Source organism: Siniperca chuatsi, linkage group LG9, assembly GCF_020085105.1.
Source record: "Siniperca chuatsi isolate FFG_IHB_CAS linkage group LG9, ASM2008510v1, whole genome shotgun sequence".
Lineage (NCBI taxonomy): Eukaryota > Metazoa > Chordata > Actinopteri > Centrarchiformes > Sinipercidae > Siniperca > Siniperca chuatsi.
Window position 1 is genome coordinate 9,185,654 of NC_058050.1, and position 23,956 is coordinate 9,209,609.

The following is a 23,956-nucleotide window of genomic DNA, read 5'->3' on the forward strand; positions in this document are numbered from 1 at the left end:
ATTGGGAATTACGAATTGAAATTTGCTCTGGGCTCCTAATTACAGTGTCCCATGCAACAGAAACTGTTGTCTATGTGAGTTATGACTTGATCAAAATACGTGGATTTACAAAAGACAACCAGTTGACGCATTAATGTTAACTCTTGACTTGATTTATATAGACTTTCTATGAATCACCGAAACTTTATTATTAATTTACAAAACGAGTAAACAGACAAACCGACTGAATTGAATGTGCAGTTATCGCAGTGTAACATTAACGTTTCACTGCAGGGTGACATTTGTGTTATTATCCGGAGAGCTGCTAAGCTAGCTACCTTTCTTAGCTTTGTCAGCAGGGATATTCTGAGCTCGAAGCCTCTGGTCCAGGATGTACAGCATTTCTCCGCCGAGGTTGATGAATAGCAGAGGCAGTGTTCTTGAAGACATGATGGTATTTGGGTGGTTGAATCTCTCCAGAAAACGTAGCTAGCGATTGTAGCTAGCTCGAATGCTTGCCGATCGGGGGTCTGTCTGTTTGGTAAAGCCTCTTCTGGTTGCCAGGCCACGAAACAAACAGCCAATCAGAGCGCTGTGCGTTATGACGTAAAGGAAAGGGGTCAGGAGGTGTGAAACATTCAATTTAACCACAGTGTGAATTTTATGGGTCTGACTTTGTGCAACAGTGAGCGCACTTACAATTAAGTCGCAATGTTCCAAATGAGACTTGAATATTATAAATAGAAATACAAACTCAATTTATTTATGCACTGTATTTTCATCATGTCCGAACCAACCCTGCACCACTATCAGTGTTACAGCAGTGGTTCCAACCTAGAGGTCACCAGATACTTGTTTCTGATTTTGCTTCTGTTCTTGTGAAACACTAAATACTTTCACCTCTACAAGCCTCTAAAAATCCTTCTAATGAAAAAACTGGAGAAAGACATTACTCTTTGAAACGAAATCATAGACTGTATAAAACAGTTGAAATGCTCATAACTGATGTCCATGCTAAGACCTGTAATAATGTGTCACAAGTACACACATTATTTTAAGGGATCACAAGTCAAAAATGCTGGGATTAACTGACTGAAGAAAGGGTTTATATTTACCAAAATAATCCCCATTTTTTTGTCAGAGCACCATGTGGATCAGCAAGTTGCTATTTCCTGCATTACAAGGTAAATTAAATAAATTTAAACAATCACATTTCTATGGATACAGTTGTACAAAATGGTTCATGTTTAAATGTAAGTAATCATGTTGTGAGTGACTGAACAATGCAATTTATTTACAGTAATGCAGATCAGTACCAGCACTTTGTCACACTGTTACACAGGTACATGTAAGGCTACAGGTAAAATTACATTCAATACATTGAATTGCATAATTCATTAACTGTTCCTTCTTTGTTGTTTGCATAAAAGCTAGGCCTGCTACAGGAATAAACAAATGACTTCCACAATAGCTGGACATCAACAAAGAGAAAATACTGCATGGACCAGAATCCTTTATTTCTTGTTACGGTGAAATGTCTCCATTCCTGATGCGGATTTCACGCGCCATCCTGCACGTCTCACATATTCCGCAAAAAAAGGTCATCAAGGCATCATTGAGTATTGTTCCCTGTGGTTAAAAGATTGCAACAAAATCACAACATGGAACACCAGCCCTCTATGAGGAAATGTGCTGCAGTTCAGGTTTCTCAGTTTCAGGGAACACCCAACATTTCTTATGTTTGTGAAATCTCTGTCTTTCATAAGAGCCAAGTTATTGAAAACAGGTCAGTCTTCCCATATGAGACTTACAGCACCACCCAAAACACAAGCAAGGATCTTCTAATGAGTTTGGTATATACAATAAGTATATGAGTAACTTACCTGAATACCATAGGTCAGTCTCATATGAGTCCTCATGGCTGTTAAGCCTCCTGGCAAACAACCCAAGCAGCAGTTTTCCCCATACTTATTTGCTGTGTAGCAGTTCAATGCAATTGGACAGATGCAACCAAGAGCACCTGCACACAATAGAAGTGTATTTCATTGTGAATGTTTGAAAGAGAAAATACACAAAAGTGTGCCTGAGTGCATCTTTGCTGTACAGACAAAAATTGAATAATGTTAAATTTAAGCATCTTGAATGGTACTCACAGACTAACAAGTCACTGCAGCAGGAGCACAGGCCGGTGCTCCACTCTCCTGTTTGAACATTTGTCCCATAGCCGCCTGCACCTGGTTGATGGGTGACCACTGGGTTTGACATTTTGGATTACTGGATCTGCTTGGTTTTTGTTTTTTTTTGATTTAGCTGCCTGGTAAAGAACACATTCAGCTGTTAGTACTGGAATAGTGAAAAGGGGCAGTTTGTTTGTTTCTAAATTCTATGTTCCATTGGAGAATAACTCTAAAACAGAAATCATGTTATTCATACAGCATTCATGAATCTCCCTGTAAAGCATGTAGTGTGTCAACAAACGTTTCGTGGACTTCTTCCTTAACACAGAACAAGACATTAGTTTGTGGGCTGAGAGCTTTTGTGATTTACGCACTAATTAAATGATAATTGTTTCGCATGGTTCTTAATCAGAAATATACCCGTCTTTTAAGAAAATCCTTCTCAACACAATAAGTGTGTAACAATTCAGCTTCCCATCCACTAATGTTGCTCAGAAAATATTTTGTTTTGGTACTTGTGTTTATTTAATTTAAAGAATGCTATTTTAATTTAAAGAATGCCATTTTTGGAATTTTTCCCTTTAGGTTTTTTTCTGTATGTAGTCTATAGTTAATTAGGACAGTTATTGATCATAATACTGGTAAAAGTATGTTATTGTGACACAGACTGGTAAATGTCACCATAGAAAAGTATGAACGATCATACTATGAGCCATGCATGTAAACTATTATATACAAAGGGCTTTAAAAAATGAATATAAAGGTATTACTTAACCTGAAGTACAAAATAACATAACGGCCTGTTATTTTGTATCACTGCTGTCAAAATGAGTTTCTTATGAATGTGCAACTTTTAAAAGGTACAAAATATGAATGATTTGCAAATAGTGTTTATGAGCAATATCAGTTTAACTAAATTAATAGTGAATTCTTAAGTTAATCTACTGTGAGAGGAAAAAAAGCTGTCACTTACCAGAAGAGTCTATCAGTGTGCACTCCTCCTGATCAAACTGACAAGCTGCACACCACACAGGAAGCTGTGACGAGCTTGAGCTGTGAAATGCTGGTTTGCTAACAAACTGCTGTTTCTTAGGATGACAAAGATCTGTGGTGATTCACTGACAAACTCAGACCATTAACGAGAACTGCTGCTTTGGTTTGAGGCTGATAGAGGGCTTAATCATAAACAGCTACAGATCACTGGCACATCTGTCTGTTAGGAGGTGAATACCTCGATTTAATTGGTTTTTCAATCTGATATTAGATTCAATTTATTTATTTTACATAGTGCCGATTCATAACAGAAGTTATTTCATTGCACAGTTCAGAGAATACATGCAGTTGTCAGAATCTTTTAGGTCATGCTTTCATATAACACCCACAAATGCATCACATCCCTTTTGTCATATAGCTTGAGGTTTTAATCAACCAACATACTATGTCACCACTGCAGTTTGTAAAAGAAGATATGAATTTACTTAGATCTGAACCAATTTTGCAAGATGATGGCACCTATACAGTGCAGTCAGAAAGTAGTGATGCAATCTCTGAAATTCATTTGTTTTGTTATCCAGCATATTGGATATGAAATTAAATGGTGACCACGTGGTTAATTACTGGGGCCACAGTTTGAGGTGATGTACCGGATCACATTACTGTAAGATCCTTTTTGTATTTGGACAATATAAGAGACACATTGCAATATAATGCAGCAACCCCATCTGTACAGCCTTAAACACGAGCAGTTTCATCAACATCATAAGCTTCTCAAATGTCTTATTTATTGCAGCAGTTTTGTGGTGGAGTCATCATATTGTGCAGGCGTTCATGTTGTTGTTTTTAACTCCTGTGCTATTTCAAAGCCTTTTCTCCAACAACACTAGAACTCAAGCCAATCAGTGCTCAAAAAAAGGTGAATCATATTGTCATATCACCAGATGCTCTTACTGACAAGTGTTGGTATAATGTGAACTCACAAATTCTACACAAGGCTTGCAAAATCTATCTAACTAAATGTTTTATTAGTTTGATAAATTATCAAACACCTGTAATTTTGCCTTTGACAGCTGATGGAAACCAGCTGACATCATGGCCAGAGGTGCAACTTTGTCGACATGTTCAACCCATAGAGAGCAGTACAGCAGTAGTTTTCTACCATGAGATTCAGTGTTGAGTCCTTTAAGTTGCAGCCTACAGTGGAACATTCAGTGGTTTGGCTATTGTGTGTAGCCAGACTGCCAAACCTCTCTAATTATCTGGTAATTTGAGTTCCCTACTTTAGTTAATACCTTGCACAACTGACATCAATGGCTGCCTCACTTGTTCTGTGCAGATTCAGTACAAATACATTTCCAAAGGACATTTGGATGCAACTTTCTGGGACATTTTATTTCCATTAAATTCATCAACTTGAAAGCAAAAGCAAATAATACTGTATAATGGCAACACATGAAAAAGGGAGCTGTTTATTCACATGCCACATATTAATCTGAATGTGTAAAAGTAAGTAAGTAAGTAAGTAAGATGTTGATTAAGACAAACATTTAGAATCAGTTGTTGTAGTATACATTATATTGTCTTCTATTGGGTCTCAACAGCTTTTGTCTTGGCTGCCTCAGTGTCTCTGGGGGCTAAGGTTTGTTTCATCTTCAGCCTCTGTTCTGCTTTCTGCTTCTGCACTTCGTTGAAGACCTGAGAAGAGACGCACATGACCAAATGTCAGTGGAGGAACAAAATAACACCTTGAACATGTTAGTCAGTTAGATTAGTGTACACATGAACCTACAGAAAGCCCGAGTAATGCTCTCAGACAATATGCACCATTGCTTCACTAGTGTGGAATGAAAGTCTGAAAGACTTAAGGTCTTTAGATATTATAGATATATGTAATCTCCAGTTGATACCATCATTATACACTGCCAATGAAAAAACAATATACATTATCATACATAGAAAATATAGATAGAACAACGGGGTCATTTGTTATTACCTTAATGCAAAAGGCCTTCTTGGCTAGCCAGCGGCGAGTGGCCCGTCTGTAGTACTCTGGAGGGAAGGTGTAGGTGATGCCCAGCTGCTCGCACACTTTCTCAAAGGCATCATAGCGAACCAGCCTAAGGTGTTTCAAAAGCTTTTTCCTTCGGTCAATGGCCATGAGCATCCGCCTCTTGTTGGCTTTGTCCTGGAATGAAATAAACCCTAAAAGAATGGGGTTGGACTACAAATGTGATTCAAACAGGCTTAAATGGGAAGAAATGAGGACACCAATTGAAGCCCAGTTTATACACTAATCAGGTTATGAGGATATACTTAATTACAAATGCAACAGAGAAACAATTCAACAGCTAGAACCTCTATTCCTTATCTATGTCAATTGCAACAAAAATGTTAAATGTATGATGTAACGTGGAAATTTCCGACCATGAATGTGCTACGCATGTCCTTATTTAATGTGGGGGAGTAAACAGGATATCCTGTAGAACACGCATGCCTTACACCAGAGGAAGACAGAGAGGAAATGTGGGGAGACATATTCATATATGACAGTTCTAGTGGTAAGAGTGAACTGCCCTATGACATGATACATCATCAAGATTTTTTTTTATAAAACCTGTCCACAGCCTTCCCATTTAGCTTGCAAGGGAGAAACGAGACGCTAAAATGATGCTGATTCTACTCCTTTACTTACCTTGTGATGTTTTTGCAAGTGCTCCTGATAGTTTCGGATTCTTGCAGTCAAAATAGCCACTGGAGGAAAAGACATTAAAAGGGGGACTGAATCAACATACAGTTAAAATACGCTATATCCTATCTTTGTATTTCAGTGAAAAAACTATGTACGACATTGAAGAAAAGCAACTCACCTTGGACTTCTACTGAGCTGCGGTCATTCTCATCCCTCTGGACTTTTGCAATCAGCTGTTCCGTTTTCAGCTGTAGCTTTTCACTCTGAAGACATAAACACAGAGTATTAAACTACCTGTTTATGACTTTCTTAAAAGTAGCAGGTCACTGCATGTTACAAGAAACGCAATCATTATCATCAAAAATATTGGAAAACAAGAGTAAAACATGACAAAGCGATCTGTGGGGACATGAGAACTCACATGACTCGCTAACTCCAACGAAAGAAGTCTTTTGACAAGATCATCAGTCCTATTAACACAAAATACACTAGTGTTAGAAGAGTAGATGATTAATCTAATAAATATATGAATGCAGATTTCTAATGAATTGTGAATATAAATTCTATTATGACTCATTTCATGTAAGGTACAGTATACATGTATGTTTACGTTTGAGCGAGGGGTACAGCTGTATAATCCATCTTCAGCATTGTAGGAGGAAGATCACTGAGCTGGCTCTCAGGGCCTGGAAGAAGAAACAAAATGTTTGGATGAAAAGCGAGAATTTCACAAATGTCAAAACATGGTTTGGTGACAACGCAGCCTCATAACATACCCGTCTTCTTTTTCTTTGCAGCCCGAGCATAATGTCTCACTGGTGGTGAAACAGCAAAGCTTCCTGCAACTGAGGAGAGAGAGCCAGACAAAGACACTTAATAATAAGACACACAAAAGCTGGAGTCTGAGCTACTCAATAAAGTACCATGGTCAACAATGTAACAGGCCGTAGCCTGTTTAAACAATACAGCTTCATATTCAAAGAAAACCAAAGATAGCTTCACCACTCAAAGTCTTTTACATGTTGTTAAACAAAGTGGTGAATCTGTAATGATGCGGACTGCCATCTTCCTGCCAAGTTCAGTGAGTGCTTTCCATGAATATAATAGCCAGGAAGCTTAATAGGCCATTTAGAGGACCAGGACCCCAGAGGCCTATATTGCAAACTGATACTGCTCTTTGTAGATTTTCCACCTCCCACATCCTTAAAGTATCTGAGGCTATCCTACATTTGATATAATTTTAAGTAGGAATAGAGCTGCTCTAAAAGATAATGATGGTCGTACTCTTTCTTGAGAAATTGATTTTCATATTGTAACATTTGATACCGGCAGCAACATTCCTGCATGTGAAGAAAACTTACTGCTAGTGACCAAATCCAACACCAGAAATTATTATTTGCAGCATGCCACTTAGCATGAATGAGATGCTGTCTCCATTGCTGCATGTGAAACATTTCTATTCTGTCCTTTGAGAGGAAAGTTACAGGATGGTGTTACAAGTTTAAGCTGCGTGATTTGAAGAGCACAACAAAAATTATCTGTATAACATGGCTGACCCAAATCCCAGATAAAACACAACTACACACATATCAGATGGTGAGACGATAGTGGTTTTCAATATCAATAGAATCAAAATACCAAATGATGTCATTTCCTCAAAACACTGGTGCTTCATCCCTATATCAGAAATCCAGAACATTAACTCTTCTTGGCGGTTAACATTATGTAAAGTAGCAAGAAAACTCATTTGCGAGGGAAGCAACTTTTTATTTCTTATATTGGTAGTCTGTTAGACCATACTGTTGATGTATTTTATTTTCCTCAGACTAGCAACTGTATAGTTGTAAAATAGGATGCAACTGTGTGAAAACAAGTTATCACATTCTAGTAGACTTGAGGTGGGAAATGAAAGCATAGCTGCTCTAGATGCACTTGATATGATCATGATGAAGTGAGATGGTGCATCAGATTGAGCAGCAAAGACATACACACATTAACACTTTCCAACACATCGGCAAGCTGCTGCAAATATGGGTGTTGTTGGGTTAAGGATATTTATCAAATTATTTTAAACTACATATGTCCTTCATAAGCCTGTTGGTTAGTTTTTATATGTGGCTGTCAATGCAGTCTGTCTGAGTTTGACATGTTGCCTGATTCTAGAGATCGCTTACACTCTTTTATCTACCCTACTCTCCAAATGCCCTTGTTGGAGCAATATTTATTATAGCTGTTTTGGAATTGTTGATTTGTATTTTGTTGCTGTATATTATTATACTAGCTGTCTGAGGCAAACTGTTAATTTACTGTTGGGCTAACTGACATATATTTTACTCTTTTTCCTTTTACTCTTGTGGTCTCTATGTGTATGTTGACTAGATTAATTAGTGTGTTACTTTCTATGGGGATTTGTTGATCTTTCACTGATAATAACTTTGTTTCTTACTTGCATGAGGGACAATGTAACCAATTTGACAGCTAGTTAGCCGGTACTTTTGTGAATCCAGTTTCCTACTTACTGTACTAATTCATTTCTACAATAACTTTGATCTAACTATTATTTATGGTACTGCTGTCACAGTTTTCCAATTGCTTTAAGTAAAAACCTCAAAGGCTAACTCCTTGTCTTCAGCCTTTATTGGAAGTGTGTTTAGCTCGCTGCATAGCCATAGTGAAGGCAGACGAGAGGTGTCGATTCAACTTGATGGTAATATTGGAGGCATTAGTTTGTAGTGCTGCTGAATTGTATTGCATGATACGTAGAGGTATGTCTAATATTTAGTCTACCCTCACTGATATGATTGAAGGTGGACTAAATATTACACCTACTTTTCGCAAGGTGGAACCAAAATAATCTATAAAGTGTAAGGAGGAATAAAATGTTTTTTTTTTTTTTTTTTACAATTATGTTTCCAGTCTTACAAAAGCTTATGTTTTCAAGGGTGTTCCCTGGTCCAAGATTTTGCAGCATATGTGCTTTATTTTAAATTAAATGTTTTAATGTACTCCAATCACAGGCTATTATTCTTTTTATAGGATTCCAAGCAGTACAGTAATGTCATATTGTAAGCTAGCCTGTAAAACACTAAATTGTAAATACCCTTTATTAAATACTCTTATCCATTGTGATGTCATAATGATGTGTGAGTTCTGTCTCAAAATCAATGGCTGTGCTTGTTGTTACATTCAGTTTACTGAAGTTACAAGTTCAAGCTAGGTAAAGACTGAAATTTGGCAAAATGGAAACAATATCCACAATTATTTAATGTGCCTTAATGAAATTCAAACATTTCTAAGCGTTTTCTATAAAAGTGTTAGCTAGTATGTTGTTTGGCATACTGTGATACTCTTTTCCACCACTGCAGCTCTCTGTCAACAGTGCCCACTGCTGTTGGTGTTAGCTAACTAAAAGATGCTCTAGCTAATTTAGCGTTAGGTGTTGACAGACGGACAGTGTTGGGCACTGTAGCGAGCTATTTTCTCACCACTTCTGGTCAGCTTCCTCGAGTTCTTCCCGTCGCTTACACTTACCACAGCTGATTCTCGGTCCTGTTAATAAAGCCGAGCTGCATGTCCAGGGTTTCGCTGACAGAGCAGAGCACAGAGCGCCGCTTTCTCGCAAAACACGAGCCGACGATTTCAGAACAGTTCGCAGAGCTATGTTTGCGAACATGGTTGACAGGAAAGCTAACAAGGTAGAAAATAAACTCCCAAAAAGTGATGAAAATGTGACAGGTAATCACACTCGACCCCTACATGAGGCTCGCCATTTTGACTAGACCAAACTAGCTGAGTGAGTATAGGGGAATATTTTTCCTAGGCATACTAACAATCTCAGAACACATCGATAGGACAAATAACAGCAGATTCATTTCGGTTTCTGCCATCAAAAACAACAGTAAACCGAGCTCGGGAGTCTTTGTTCCACTACTGCTTTCTTTTAGCATTAAATGTCGTTTAAATCATAATATTTACTGTAGAAGAGGGGCTTAGGTTGTTAGGGACCTAATTGTTAGTCAGTTAATAAAAATACTCAAACAGTAATGATTTGTCAATTTATAGTTAATGATGACTTGATTAAATATATAAATGTGGACATATACTATTCCAAATTGCAGTGATAGCAAGTTTTACATTTATTAGCTTACATAAAATGGCAAATGGAATAAAATACAATGAAAAGCAGAGTAGTATGAAGCGGAAATGTTTTAACAAATCTTGTGGTCTTTTAATCAAACAAAAATTCCCAATTCAATGACTTTTAATCACTTTAATCACAGTTTAATATCTATTTCCTCCATCTCATACAACCAAATGGATGTATAAAGCAGTTTGGGTTACACTGAAATTTCTGAGTAAATAATAGTCCCAGGATGGATAAGTGTCCCATTTTTTGATATGATCTAAAAACCATTTGCCAAAAGGTGTCCCACTTTACCTGAAATCACACCAGGTTGCTTTGTTGAGTGGGGATTTTACTTAAGCTGTCTGTTTTCGCTGGAAACTGTGGGCTACTCTGCTTCCATTTTAAATCACATCCATTAGCTACAGATGATACCTTTTGGCAAGCACGGTAGGTAAATACCAAATGTATAGGCATAGTGGTGAATGATCAGTCAGCAGGAAAACCAGTTTTTATCCTGTTACATTTTTTTATTCAAAGACACTGTTTTAACTGTGTCCCCTTAGTCCCCCCTTAATACTTAAAAGGTAAGTATTTTTGAGAAAGTTTGCATATAACCCACAACAGTATCATCTCAGCAATATTAATTTTTTCTTCAGTAAAAAAGTTTATTTTCTAAGGAGGTGATGTATCTACAAAGTGTGGTACAGACAGAGCATGGGCATCATAATCATTAAATATCAAAGTGATTTTAGGATTAAAACTAGCATGCATTTACAGCTGTGTGCTATGCTGGATCAGTTTATCACAATGGGCTCATTACACAAACTCAGATCTACACCAACGTCTTGCAAAGCTCTCTTATAATCAGCAAAGTACTTTTAGTCATTTTGAGTATCATTCATTGCTAATGCTCGTAGAAAAGGAAAGTCGTCCCACAGAATGTCTGGGTCTGCAACTTCTTCAGGTGCACAATCATGGCACGGGCCAAAAAAACATTGCTCCCTTGACATCCCATCATTTGCCGTATTCTGGTAGCACTTTGGACTGAAGGATTCTTCAGTCTCCAAGAGGGGCTGTGTGGACTCAGAACGCAGGTAGACATGAGGTGCTTTAGGTGTAGGGCTGTTGCATGGACCAGAGAAGATCACAGTGGCATAAGGAACAGAGTCGCTGTTTGAACCAGAGTAGCCAGGGATGAATGGTGAACCACAAATGGACTCTCCCAGGTCACTGGTGTCATCTGTACCGCTTAACCATGGGTCATCATCCTCTTTACTTAGTTTCACAGGGAGGTCCAGGAAGCTGAGATGGGACAGGTAAATTGGATTTGGATCCTCACTGTCCGAGGCAAGATGGGTATTCTGCAAATAAAATTTAAAATTAATTTTGAATTAATTAAATTAGTCATCAGTGTCTTTAATTAGTAAATGACAAAGTATAGGGCCTGTACTGGCTGGGCAGGTAGTGTACAGAGGATTTATCATAGCCTTTTTGCTAAAAATAACTGTCTGCTGTGGCTGGAAATAAGGTTGAGGAGAGCACTGAGACCAAAACAGTAAAGTTACGGGTTGTAAAACCAAAACAGTGAGCTGATAGATGCTAAAACGTGCCGTAGAGTGAAGGGGAACTACAGAGTTGGTGATAATTCACTTTGAGCAATTCCTTCACATTACATGTAGTCATTTGATCCATTGTTAATATAAAATATTGATTATTGCAGCTTTAACCGAAAGGGGCTTATTGCATAAAAGCATTTTATCTTGCACAGGTTAATTTTCCGCACCTGTGCTGATCCTGATGTCCATCTCTTGATGCTGCTATTAGCCGGATCTGGAACAGCTGGCCAGAAATGCCCCTTCAGCCTGCAAGAGAAAGAAAAATGTTTTGAGAATAAATTACATCACAGCTTTACAGCTTGAGACAGTGTGACAATGATCTCACCTTTTGTGGATGGAGAAACAAGTCATGACTGTGAAGATAATGAGCAATGACAGTCCAACACCAGACGCAGTTACAATCATCATAACAGCAACCGCATCTGAGAAGACAGAAATACATATTCTGAATGAAATATCTGCTGTGGGAACACAGACATTTCTCTGTCATGTTTCTAGAAAGCCACTGCCAAATGATGATACCAACCAAAGGGCTCGATTTCGAAATGAATTGTTGACCCATTCAGGCTCCCACCAAATGTGCTAACCATCATGAAAGCTTCATACAGAGACATAGTGTTGAGGTCTTTCAGGACCACCCTCCTCTCTTCCCTGGCAGCATTCACAACTGAAGGAAAAGTCAGGCATCAGATAGCATCAAGTGCTTAAAAAAATGTTTTTGAACAGTAAAATTAAGGTCTTTAACCTACCGTTAATGAGTGCCTTCTCATTCCAGTAGAAAACTTTGTAGTTCTGGATAATTCCGTTCCTTTGGTCTAACGGTATTTCATCCCAGGTAAGCTCAATACCTGACTGCCAAGTTTTTTTAATTCTTATTTTTGGAACCATGGATGGAGCTTTAAAAAAAAAAGAAATCTCATTATGAGTGATTATTACAACTATAGTGAGCTATTATGCTCATGAATCCAAGGTCTGAGGAAAGAGGGTGTCGTATGCAGTACAGATTGTAAAGCCCCTTGAGGCAAATTTTTGATTTGTGATATTAGGCTATATAAACAAAATTGACTTGACGTGACATGATCTGAAACCTTCAGGCCATCAAAAATAATTATTCATTTCTATCCACAAGAGGGCATTATTCCATCATGTATCAGCTGTTTCTGATAGATTTCACAATGGATTTTTTTTTTTACTCATGTGGCAAACTCTCACTTCTTCAAAGTTAAGGCTGCCTGACTCTCACACCTCTGCCTGCTCTTTGTGGGATCCTCTTTATGTCTTTGGTGACTTACCCTTTTGTTTCGAGTAGGCATTAACAGTCTGAGGAAGGCCTATCCCATCCTTAAACCTAGGATACACAGAGATCCCATAGGGCTTGTAGGGCTCAAAGCTGCCTATTGATGAGAGTGAGGAGGTTAGAGTGTATCAGTGCCCATAAGCTCCTAACAGTCTGTACAGGCAGGTCGTGCACAGGAAAAAGAAGACCTTGCATAAGAGTGAATTCTCGTGATAAAGGATGAACACCAGATTAGGAAAACCAAATAAAAGGTGAGTAAAATAAAAGGACATGGATCTTAAAACCTGCAATACAAATATTATAAAACATACCTGTTATAACAATGCTTGTCTGGTTTCTGGCAGTCATTATAAACTGGGTGAGAGAGAGGTCTGTTTTTAACAAAGGTCTCCATTCCACCACAAAACCAGTAAGACTGGAAGAAATCAGGCTTCTCCACTGGACCAGTAGGGATCTGTTATTATGAGGAGTGACTGTGATGTCTGATATCACTGTATGAGCTACAGACACAAAACACATCAAAACACAAAAATGTATTAAACTGTATCATATCTGAGCCATTTTCTAAACCAGTTTAAGCATGTTTAAGGATGTCGATTTTACCTTTAGGTGAGTAAATCGGAACTTCAGTGGGGGAGGATTTCCCTGCTGCATTTACAGCACTTAGATACACTTTCTTTGCTCTCTTGGGAAGCTGGAAAGTACAGTAATTCCCCAATGTAGAGCACACCTTTCCCTTTTCACCTGCCAGTTTTTGCACCGAGACAATGTATGACACATTTTGGCTGTTGGCACGGAACTGTTTTGATGGCTAAAAAAAAAAGTGAGAAGATATTTTAAAGGCAGACCTCACACACTCAATCAGAGCTATAAGACAAAACACATCAGTTTGTGACAGGTGTCAAGCAACATGTGTGATGTATGTACCTTCCAAAACAAGTGTATGTTGAGTTGTTTGTCTTTGTCATCCCCTGATACCTTCATCCACGTGTCTAGGCGTCCAGAGGGAGCTGAAAAGAAAGAGATGGCTGTCAGCTTAGCGGTTTGTCAAAAGCCTGCACTTCTCTTCTATTCTTTAAAAAATAAAACTTATCTATGCAAGACAGGTCTATGGATACACTGCCAGAGTGTGCGGCAGAACTCAATACATCACTTCAGCCTATGCTATAGAGCAAAGCAATGGGAGATGTAGAACATGGCATTAGCATATATTGAAAAGACCAAGAAATGGAAGAAAGGGCAATAGATTGGAAAATGATTGTGTCCTTCTGAACTGATCTAAGCCCTACCACTCTCTAAGGTTACTCCAGACTGGCTGCTGCTCCATTCACTCCAGGGGCTTTGCTGGTATCTGACTCTAATCTGGGCGAGATACTGAGTCCCATGGAGGAGACGACACTGCTCCACAGGTCTGGTTGGTCTAACCCGGCTCACCAGGATCTAACGTATGTCACACAGCAGACAAACCATACAGATGTGACTCCAGACAGGCATATTATGAACTTCAAGCGGGTTAAACTGTGGTTGCTTGTAGCTACTGTATCAAAAGTTTATCAACTCAATTTTCTGTTTATAATGTCACTGGAATTAATTTTACTCACTGGTCGTTCACTCCATTGACTGCTGTGAGCAGTCTTAAGTCGGACTTCCAGGTTCAGGCGGCAGTCATGCATCCAGGCCTGTTGCTGAGATAAGCTCCAGCTCAACTTTAGGCAGCCGTACCTTTTAGGCTCAACTTGAACCTTCAGAATCGTTGGTGGGTCAAACTTAGCTGAAATAAAACAAAACAAAAGCCTCACATTTCTTTTAGGTTTTGTAATTTGTGCAGAAAAGGTTCACATAAGATTGAACCCCAGTTTGTGCTTCTCATGTAAAACCATAACATTACAGTCACAGAGTTGAGCATCAGTTTTCCCAAAAAATAAATACTCGGGGATCTTTGAAAAACCCAGAAGGGTGTTTTAACAACACTCAGAGCTGGTCTGAAGGTATTTCCTGATTCCTCAAAGACTCCTCTAACCGTCTGGATAAAAAAATATTCCTTCTGCTGCAAAATAAATATATTTTAACCCATTTTTCAAGTTGCGACACCGTTTCCTAATCCAAACAAACCTGGTAGCTGGATTTGACAAACACTCACCAGCCACTTTGTTAGGTATAGTAATGGGTTGGACACCCTTTTGCCTTCAGAACTACCTTAATTCTTTGTGGCATATATTCAACAAGGTGCTGGAAACATTCCTCAGAGATTTTGGTCCATATTGACATGACAGCGTTACATTATATTATTTTATATTTTCATGCATAATAACATGTTATATTTTTCTTTTGTCGTACAAAAGGGGCAAGGAGATGTCATTTCTGGCTAGGAAAAATATACATTGCAACTTGGGAAGCCGGTTAAAAATCTTTTTAATTGTGCAGTGTATGTAATATTTTTTCATGCAGATAGTTAGAAGAATGAGAATTCTGAAAATACCTTCAAAGCAGCAGCAAATGTTGTTAAACGGCTTTCTGGGTTTTATTTTTTGAAAAAACTGATTCTTAGCTTGGTGACTCAAATGTAATACATGAGAGGCACAAACGGGGGTTACATTAGATTATGAAAGAAAAATAGAGGAGTAGAATTAAAAGAGTACTGCACCAGTTGATCATTGCACAATATTGTACTTTTCAGCCCCAAACAACACTGATTCAAGTGACATCACTTGAGGACATTTCTCAGACTTTGCGCAACTGCTTCTGGAGCCACAAAAGGCTTTATATAACTTTTTTCAGTAATAGTAGTAGTACTCCCCAACAGTATAAATCAGTGGAGTTCCCCTTTAAGGATGGTTCAGGGCAATAAAATACTTTCATTAAATCCTGGATAATGGCTGGTAAATGACATTTTGATGGAGGTTACTGCTTGGCCACAATAGAAACAAACAAAGAAAACATTCAATAAATGCACATTTTCTATATTTCTCACCTGCACTGACAGGTTCTAAAATGATAGGTACTGAGGTTGCTTCTCCAAGTTCATTCACTGCCTTCACATATATTTCCATTTCTAAGAACAGGGCAAAGCCAGAGCGAGGGATGGTGTAGCAGTGGACTCCTGGTAGCAGCTCGTAAACGTGGTTCTCGTTTGAATCCCTGGATTTAGGATATTGGGGAAATAGTTGTGCAACCTCACAGACATATTTTGTAAATGACACTTTAATTATTCCTGACACAAAAATGATGTTTGCTTTCTGGTAACTGCTTCAGTGTATTCCTGGTAGAAGGGATTTACAGGCATAATATTACCATATCTTGGTGTGGAGGGTGTACTTTGTGAGCAGGTGGGTCTCCTGCTGCCCAGGGTCCCAGCTACAGGTCAGGGTGTTAGGGGTGGTGAGGTTTGTCTGACAGTAGAGGTTTTGTGGTGCTTCTGGTGGATCTATAGATGAAAAAATAAGGTGAAGAGAGTTTTCTTTATGGAGTTGTTAAGAAAAGTTCCCTTGTACTTTCCTTAATGTATATCTGGGCAAAGTTTAGAAGTAGTCCAAATAAAAAGACCTTTTGATGTAATGCATTAATCTTCTGATACAAAGATGTCTTTTGATATCTAAAACATGCATCTCTAAAACATGTATCCATCGATAGATCCATTAAAATGTGCCAGATCTCTAAAATGTTCAGTATTGAAGTTTTATTTTTCTTAATTTACCAAGCATTGTCAGTGTTTTCTGTTTTGGTTATCACTGGTGGGACATAAACAACTTTTATAGGCAAGTTCATTTGATTATTAATGAACAAATATGCACAAGAAGTTGACATTTTTCTCACATCCAGCTCTGATCTCCACTCCTCCAACCACTTGAAGAGCAGAGGCCTGGACACAGCAGGTGAGGAACGCCCTGGTGTAATTGAAGCTCGGTATAACAACCTCGGAAACTCTGCCGCTCTCACTGGCCATGGGGCTGCTTTGGAGAAAGCGATCACCAAGGCGCCACTCTATATGAACAGCTTGTCCAATGAGCAGAGGGCAGTCGTCTCTGATGACACAGGTGGCTGTGACAGGTGACCCCAAAGGCACCACTGAGCTGGACGTTTGGACCTTTGCACACAGCTGTGTGTCATCCTCTAACAATGAGAAAATGAATTGTGGCATTAAAAAGTCTTTTATAAAAAATACCAAAGCCTTATATTTAGTTTGGACAGAATCTCCCAGGCAAAGGAAGGAAACGTGTAATAACAATTGTCTTCATAACTGCTGGTTATTTCCATTTAGATTTGCTATTTCATTCTGAGAGCAACACTCACTGTTTATGGCTCCATTCACAAATACCAGCAGCATGACAATCACTAACACCCATGTGGATATCATGATGATAAAACCTGTTAGGCAGCAAAAATGAAATGCATTATTCTTAAATTACACACTTTCATGCCCTAACAAAACAATATTTGAATTGCCATTCCTTCAGAGCAACATTGTGTCAGGTGAGGTATTGAGAGTGATAACGTCTGTCACTTCAAAAGACATCATCAACGCAATTGAATGCTGTTTCAATTGTTTGGTATGGCAGGCTGATGTGAGCAAGGGTGTGATCCATAATACATAATGTTTCAATATAAACAGATAGCTAGAGAATGCACCCACTGCTTCCCAACACAATAGTAGAGAACAATCTGCAGCACTGTCTGTGTATGGCGTTTGTAGAGACTTTTCAGAACAAATCTATACACTAATATAAAACTTCATGACAGCTTGGGTCCACATTTATGCAACATGATTACACAAAGGATGTGACATTCAAAGCTCTGCTAGCTGTTACAAAATGAAATTTAAATTCTCTGTAGACAGAATACATATGTATGCTGTCGGTACACACCATATCTCTCCTCTTGTACCATTCTATTAGAGATAAAACTTCTCAGGGCAGACAGGAAGATTGTAATTGCCAGTTGTTAGAAGGTAACCAGTCTTGTTGGCCATGCGCTCCATAGCTGATTGGTCATGTATAATGAGCAGAAGATGGGAGCTTGTAAACTAAGCAGATGGGAGCACTTCTCCACCATATTGTACTTATGATATTAAGTCAACAAACTGCTTCTTAAATTTCAGGTGAAATGAATTTTGAGGACTGTGTTTTTGAAATACTCACCATTACACAACTACGAAAGGTAAAAAGTCACTGAACTCTGGTTGCCGTCTCACAAAGCAACACCAACAAAGCACAGACATGCCTTCACAACATTTCTGTGTCTCTCTGTGCTGTATGGGAGGAGGAAAGACAAAGCAGTTATTAATATTGAAAAATGCTGAAACCATTAGTTTAACTGATTAGATTAATTATTAGTCGATTGAAAGAAAACTGACAAACAAATTTTAAAAAAATTTAAAAAAGCATCTGAATTTATCACATGTGGAACAGCATTTCATGCGGTGAACCACACATACGCACGTGTTTTTTTTAGACATTTCACAATATATTTGACAATATATTTCATTTATGAAAACATTTTTTGCTTGTAAGATTGTTTCACTGACTTATCAAGCAAAAAACATCACATTTTTTCTGGTTTCTGCTTCTCAAATGTGAGTATTTAGTATTTGTAATTTTTGGATTATTGGTAAACAAAACATTTAAAGATGTCACTTTGGGCTCTGGGAAGTTGTGATAAACATTTTTACAGCCACATGGTTAATAAAAAATAATTATCGCATTACTTGATTATCAAAATAATCTTGAGTCACAGCTGATTAACAGCATTACAAGGATAGCTGGTGAAATGTGTCAATTCCAACATATTAAGTGTCATTTCATGTACGGAATAAGGTACCATTAATTAATGAATTATTTAATTTTAAACTTGCTCATTCACTACAGTGGATACAATATGTATTGTAAGGGGTACTAATAATTTTAACTAAAAGTAATTATTAAATGCCACTAAGACCTCAGCAGGGAGGAAAGTTTTAATGTGTTATCAGACTCTTATTGATTTCTTCACACAGACATGTTCACACACACACACACACGCATGTGAACGCACAAATATACCCATACACATGTACACAGAGCCAATAAGTGAGACCACAGCATTAAGAAACTTCCCGTGGTCTTGTAACACTCGTTTTTGTTCTCCCTGACTGATTCTGGTGGGAAATTGAAGAATCTGAACTTGATTGTTCCTCAGGCCAAAACCTGTTCGCAAAGTCTACATGTTTATTGTCAACTGACTTTTGAGAGTTCAATTCAACTTATACATTAAGGGCGAAAGGAACAAATTGAGATGAGTTGTTATTAGATTTCCATTAATCCCACTTCCAAGTATTTCTGGTCTAGTACAACAATGTCTGGACTGTCAAATAGAAAGCATCCTTATAAGACAAGGAAGTATTACTTTAAAAATTTGTAACTATCACTCAGACTCACAGTCAGATCGATGCTCTCAGTCCACAATAACCTACTATTTGGTGAGGTCTGCGCTAAAGCGATTTGAGAGAAATGGAATTTCTCCCTGTTTCTTATCAGCCGTGTGCATAAAGGCCTCCATTTCCCCCCTGCTTTCCTTTTTAGAATTTCTGCTTACTACTAATAGGTAATTGCCTGTGGCTCTGAAAAAAGGCAATCGAGAGAAAGAGAGGGAGAGAGAAGGAGAGAGGAGATATGCTATTAAATTTGGAGTGTATTTTGTCAACAAACACAATTCGACATGCTTAAAATAAAGACAGTATAAAATGAAACTGGCTATTTTCAGTGTATTGGCCAATTATGTTCCTAATGTATCGATGCAGATTTGTTATCTGGATTCATTTTTGTGTCTCAGTGAGTCATTATTATTTTACTATAGCCACAGTATGTTTCCTTTCTCCTTGCTGTTGGGGGTTACAAAACGCCCACTTTCTGGATTTTGCAATATCCTTGCACAGAATGCAATGACAAACTTGTCACAATTTCCCCTTTTTGGTCCTATTTCTCACACTAAGTATTGTGCTTTAAATTAGGAATTTAAAAAGTGTTAAAGAAAATTAAATGTTTTGAATTTAGACACTTATTAATCGTACAACAGTTCCTTGAAGCTCAGACACAGTGACCTTTAGTGTCAGCAGTTGTAAAAGTCCAAAAAGCTAAAAAGGAGGAAAGCAATATGTTTCACATCCTCTTTTTTAATGGATGACCAGAACATAAACATGTTTTCCATAGCTTAACATGATAATGTTACTTCCATAGTGACACTTTCGTCATTTGGAAGAATGTCACAATGTCACAAGAATGTCACAAGCTGATAAAACTCACAAAGTGAGTTTTACATAAAAATGAAGCTAAAAACAGTACTATATGTTTTCTATCTTAAAACTCTTTAATATGCTTTTGAATTTTGAATTATTATTCTGTCTACAGAGATTTTAATTTTAAGCTTTTTAAATTGTACACATTTAGAGCATTAAACTCCAGGTATTTTTTCTTTAAAATAGTGATCTTAGAATTCCTATTTAAATCCTAAATATCTGAAGATCCTGTGCATCTGTAGTAATTCATGTTTGTTAAAAGATGTATAGGCATTATTAGACAGGAAACTGTAAAGAATGATAAATGCAGAGCGGGCAAAACAAATATGATTAAGCAAGTGTTTTAAATGAAATTAAGTTGAGCAGTCCCTAAGTTGGATCAGGATGCAGCTCTCCAGCCTGAACCTGTGTCTTTCAGAAATAAGTTTTAGGAAGTTTCCTTTTTCAATTTGGCACAAATATCAAAATGAAAGGACCAGCAAATCGCTTGATGTGAAGATAAAGGAGAGCCATCAGAGAGGCTTGCCACTCACCACACAGCAGCTGCAGCAGACCCAGAAAGACGACAGGCTCTCATCAGCCCTGATAGCACCAGATGACACAGTGTGGCCCCAAGCAGCTCGGAGTGGAGGACATATGTGTGTGTTAGCCAAGTAACAGCAGCAGCAACATCCTTATTTTGAATTTGTGAAACTTCACTATTTTCCAGGAAGAAACACATGACTCATGGGGCCCAGTTAAGGGAAGAAAAGTGGGGTGTCACAATATATTGCTTTTGTGATTGCTCAAGAAGTAATAAGAACATTACACCTCAATTTGAAGCAATTAAATCTAAATCTCTGAACAGCTGAGGTGTCTGGCCTTTGCTTGTATGAGCGTACGGAGGTATTTCAACTTTATTTGACGGTCTTTTCCATCAATCTGGCCGCTGTCAAATGCCTTACAATATGACTCCAGGGAGCCCTCTTGAAGAATGTAATGTATGTCTGGTTCAGGCTGACCCCTCTGTGTTGAGTGTGACCTTTGAAGTAGCCGATCTGCTGTATCACTGAGGCTGCCTCAAAACGCAGTCATCTCCATCTCTGAGCCTGTCCAAGCCTTTGTCAGCATGGTAATAGAACAAGCTCTTAAATTGGATTGTAAACTGTGCCTTGACCCCCCAAGGGCACTTGAAACTACTTGCCATATCACGTTTATTAGCTTATTAAATTGTAAAATGATTCTCTGGCTGAGGCCTCATTTCAAAATGGGGAGCAAGGCGAGCCAGTGAGCTCACCCACTCAACTTTTAATCTAACAGCTGTATCCCTGCTCGGTCACTCTGCCACCCTCAAAAACATAATGGAAGTTAAGTGTTAATTGAGAGGCCGCTGGAGGAGGAATTAAATGCACACAATGGTAGGTTTTTGAATAGGAATCAACAGGAGAAAAGAAAAGCAGGCACTAATTAAAAATACATTAACTGGTTATCACACGTTGACATATTTTGCTTGATCTTTTTTCCTAATCAGCAGTAATGAACGAAGTGTTCTCCATCCACTGGGTATTACATGCTACGTTTCAGTGAGCAGTAAAATGAGCTGAGGCCCCCGAAGCTAAGTTGAACTGATGAAGCTTTGCTAGGTTTGATTACGGTTCTTGTACTGTGCTTAATAGAATGCTGTCTCCTCTTTAGATTCTTATTCACATTAGCAATGTGACTAACCCCAAATTAGTCACTGCTGGAAGTATCCTCTCATATCTATCTACCATTATGCAGAGAATTACAGTAGTTTACTGCAATCACAACTGCTGTAATCATGGCTTCTGAAAATCTTGGATGCTTACATTCAAATCTAAAAATATTTAATACCCTTAATGTCTTCTGTTGAAACAGTGCCATCCTACTACTGCACTCAACCCCATGAGTCAAAATCAATATACTGTCCCCAGGGTTTAATAGTAAAGCGAATTACACATTGCATCTATTATTTTTCTTTTTCTAACAAATCCTGAGTGTGTTCTCAAATCAGCCCTATAACCTCTGAACTATTTATGTGCTATTAAATACTCAATACCCTCCTCACAGCTGTACTGATGCTATTACTGATGCCAGACCTGCTAGAACTGAACTGGAAAGTGTTTACGTTTGAATGTACAATAAACTTTAGCACATTTTTAGTGAATGAACCTTACTGGTGAAATTGGGCCTAAATTGGGTCGACTATTTTATTTTCTTAGTAATTATATTTACATTAAAAAAATGTATTCATTTCTTTTATCACTCAGAAATCTAATTATCAGACGTGACCTGAATGAACTAAAAAGTGAGTGTGAAAGTGCATTCTTGATCCTGGAAACAGAACTTTGACAAGAAAATGGTCCAGCTTTTTCTGGAATTGGACATCATGGACACATGAAACAAATTTCAAGGAAATCCATCCAATAGTAGTCATGATATTTCACTAAAAGCCAAAAACATTGTGGTACCAGAGGAAAATTCAGGGGCTCGCCATGGCATTTCAATTGTTTTGGAACAGTCTGGAACAAAGTGGTGTTTATACAGACTTACACTGTATGTATTCTGCAGTGAAAGTTCAGATATGTGCTGTACTAGCTGCCCACATTATCAAAACTTCCAGATGGAGGGACCATATGTCCTGATAAGAGGCAATGTGCACCTTGCATGTGCTTTACTTTTTGTTCCTATCATCACTGTTACTGCATTCTGTTTGCATATGTGCTGAACAAAGTGTCCTGCCATATGCACTTAATTCACACAAATGTAATGTCTCTTTTGTAATTTGTCTGCATCAATTAAACAAGTTAGATTCCACGTGCACTCATTGTACTTGGCAGATTGATACTGATTCAGTTATAATCACAATCATCGTCATATTTAACATTCACACTAGATAATGCTTAATGTGATTACATACCCCAGAGTTGTTGTACACCAAGGAGTGTGGCCTCTTGCACGGCTGTTTCCACCATGAGGCTTGGTCGAACGAGACAGTGAGACACTGAGAGAGAGCTAGAGAGAGAGAGAGAGAGAGAGAGAGAGAGGAGAGAGAGAGAGAGAGAGACAAGCTCTGACTCACGCTCCTGCTGTTACATGCACCCAGTCCACTCCTATCTAGTACCTGTCACACGCTGGCTGCAAAATGGAATTGACTATTGATTTCCCCCTTACCACAGGTCAGTTGCGCTGGCAGGCTGTAGTGGGCTCACTGAGAGGCTCGTGTGGGTCAACAAGAGGAGAGGAGAGGAACACGAGGAGGAAACACACACATTACAAAACACACACAAGCACAAATACATGTTCTTAGTAACCACGACTCTCTGGGAGGAAGACAATGAAGGTTGCTTTAAAAGAGGTGTTTACAACATGTGTAGTGTAACACACTGAGGACATGGCAGAGCTGTGATAAAACTGGGGTGGGATTTGTTTTGTGAGGCAGAAAAAGTTAAATAAGAATGCATGAAATATTGTAAGGTATTCTAGATTTGCAAAGTCAGATTTCGCTACAATGAAACAAAGATGAGATTCCCAACTTTTTTTGTATGTGACCCTTTAAAATACAGTAATGTCTATACTTGTGATCATCACAGGCTGAAATAAAAGACTTTGAAATAAGCAGTTTTGTTAAACAGGTATTTGTTAAGCCTCTACTTTGTTGATTGTGGTGGTCTCAAGTGTTGTTTTTTAATGTCAGAAAACAGCTTAGCAGCAGTTTAGTTTACTTCTGATATACACTGATATATTTGTCAAAGCGCACAGAATATAGATTTTTAATGTGACAAAAGCACTTTCCTACCTCTCAGAATAGG

At 38.2% G+C, this 23,956-nt stretch overlaps 4 protein-coding genes across 4 annotated transcripts in view; all 4 read right to left on the minus strand.

Moving 5' to 3' along the window:
- Positions 1 to 1,232, minus strand: part of oscp1b (organic solute carrier partner 1b) — a 9,612-nt gene extending 8,380 nt beyond the window's left edge. Inside the window, exons 1-2 of the mRNA XM_044208464.1 lie at positions 1,095 to 1,232; positions 318 to 571 (exon numbers count right to left, since the gene is read on the minus strand). Of these exons, the coding sequence (XP_044064399.1) occupies positions 318 to 429 (112 nt within the window). The 5' untranslated portion in view covers positions 430 to 571; positions 1,095 to 1,232. The remainder of the gene's footprint in view (positions 1 to 317; positions 572 to 1,094) is intronic.
- A 20-nt stretch (positions 1,233 to 1,252) lies between these two features.
- LOC122881826 (cornifelin-like) lies at positions 1,253 to 3,270 on the minus strand. Its single transcript, XM_044208466.1, has 4 exons — positions 3,130 to 3,270; positions 2,133 to 2,293; positions 1,863 to 1,999; positions 1,253 to 1,608 (listed from the first exon to the last, which is right to left on the minus strand). Exons 2-4 carry the CDS (start codon positions 2,242 to 2,244, stop codon positions 1,504 to 1,506), a joined length of 354 nt encoding a protein of 117 aa, XP_044064401.1. The 5' UTR covers positions 2,245 to 2,293; positions 3,130 to 3,270; the 3' UTR covers positions 1,253 to 1,503.
- Positions 3,271 to 4,523: 1,253 nt separating this feature from the next.
- Positions 4,524 to 9,651, minus strand: mrps15 (mitochondrial ribosomal protein S15). The gene is made up of 8 exons (XM_044208465.1): positions 9,373 to 9,651; positions 6,618 to 6,686; positions 6,452 to 6,527; positions 6,263 to 6,311; positions 6,020 to 6,104; positions 5,845 to 5,903; positions 5,146 to 5,337; positions 4,524 to 4,847 (listed from the first exon to the last, which is right to left on the minus strand). The coding sequence occupies exons 1-8, from the start codon at positions 9,512 to 9,514 to the stop codon at positions 4,737 to 4,739; spliced, it is 783 nt and encodes a 260-aa protein (XP_044064400.1). The 5' UTR covers positions 9,515 to 9,651; the 3' UTR covers positions 4,524 to 4,736.
- Positions 9,652 to 10,473: 822 nt separating this feature from the next.
- csf3r (colony stimulating factor 3 receptor (granulocyte)) lies at positions 10,474 to 23,111 on the minus strand. Its single transcript, XM_044208463.1, has 17 exons — positions 20,681 to 23,111; positions 18,016 to 18,125; positions 17,171 to 17,245; positions 16,694 to 16,990; positions 16,172 to 16,304; positions 15,852 to 16,018; positions 14,482 to 14,651; positions 14,170 to 14,320; positions 13,808 to 13,890; positions 13,484 to 13,691; positions 13,192 to 13,380; positions 12,876 to 12,977; positions 12,333 to 12,479; positions 12,110 to 12,250; positions 11,909 to 12,005; positions 11,751 to 11,829; positions 10,474 to 11,328 (listed from the first exon to the last, which is right to left on the minus strand). The coding sequence occupies exons 3-17, from the start codon at positions 17,232 to 17,234 to the stop codon at positions 10,846 to 10,848; spliced, it is 2,511 nt and encodes an 836-aa protein (XP_044064398.1). The 5' UTR covers positions 17,235 to 17,245; positions 18,016 to 18,125; positions 20,681 to 23,111; the 3' UTR covers positions 10,474 to 10,845.
- Between the last annotated feature and the right edge of the window lie 845 nt (positions 23,112 to 23,956).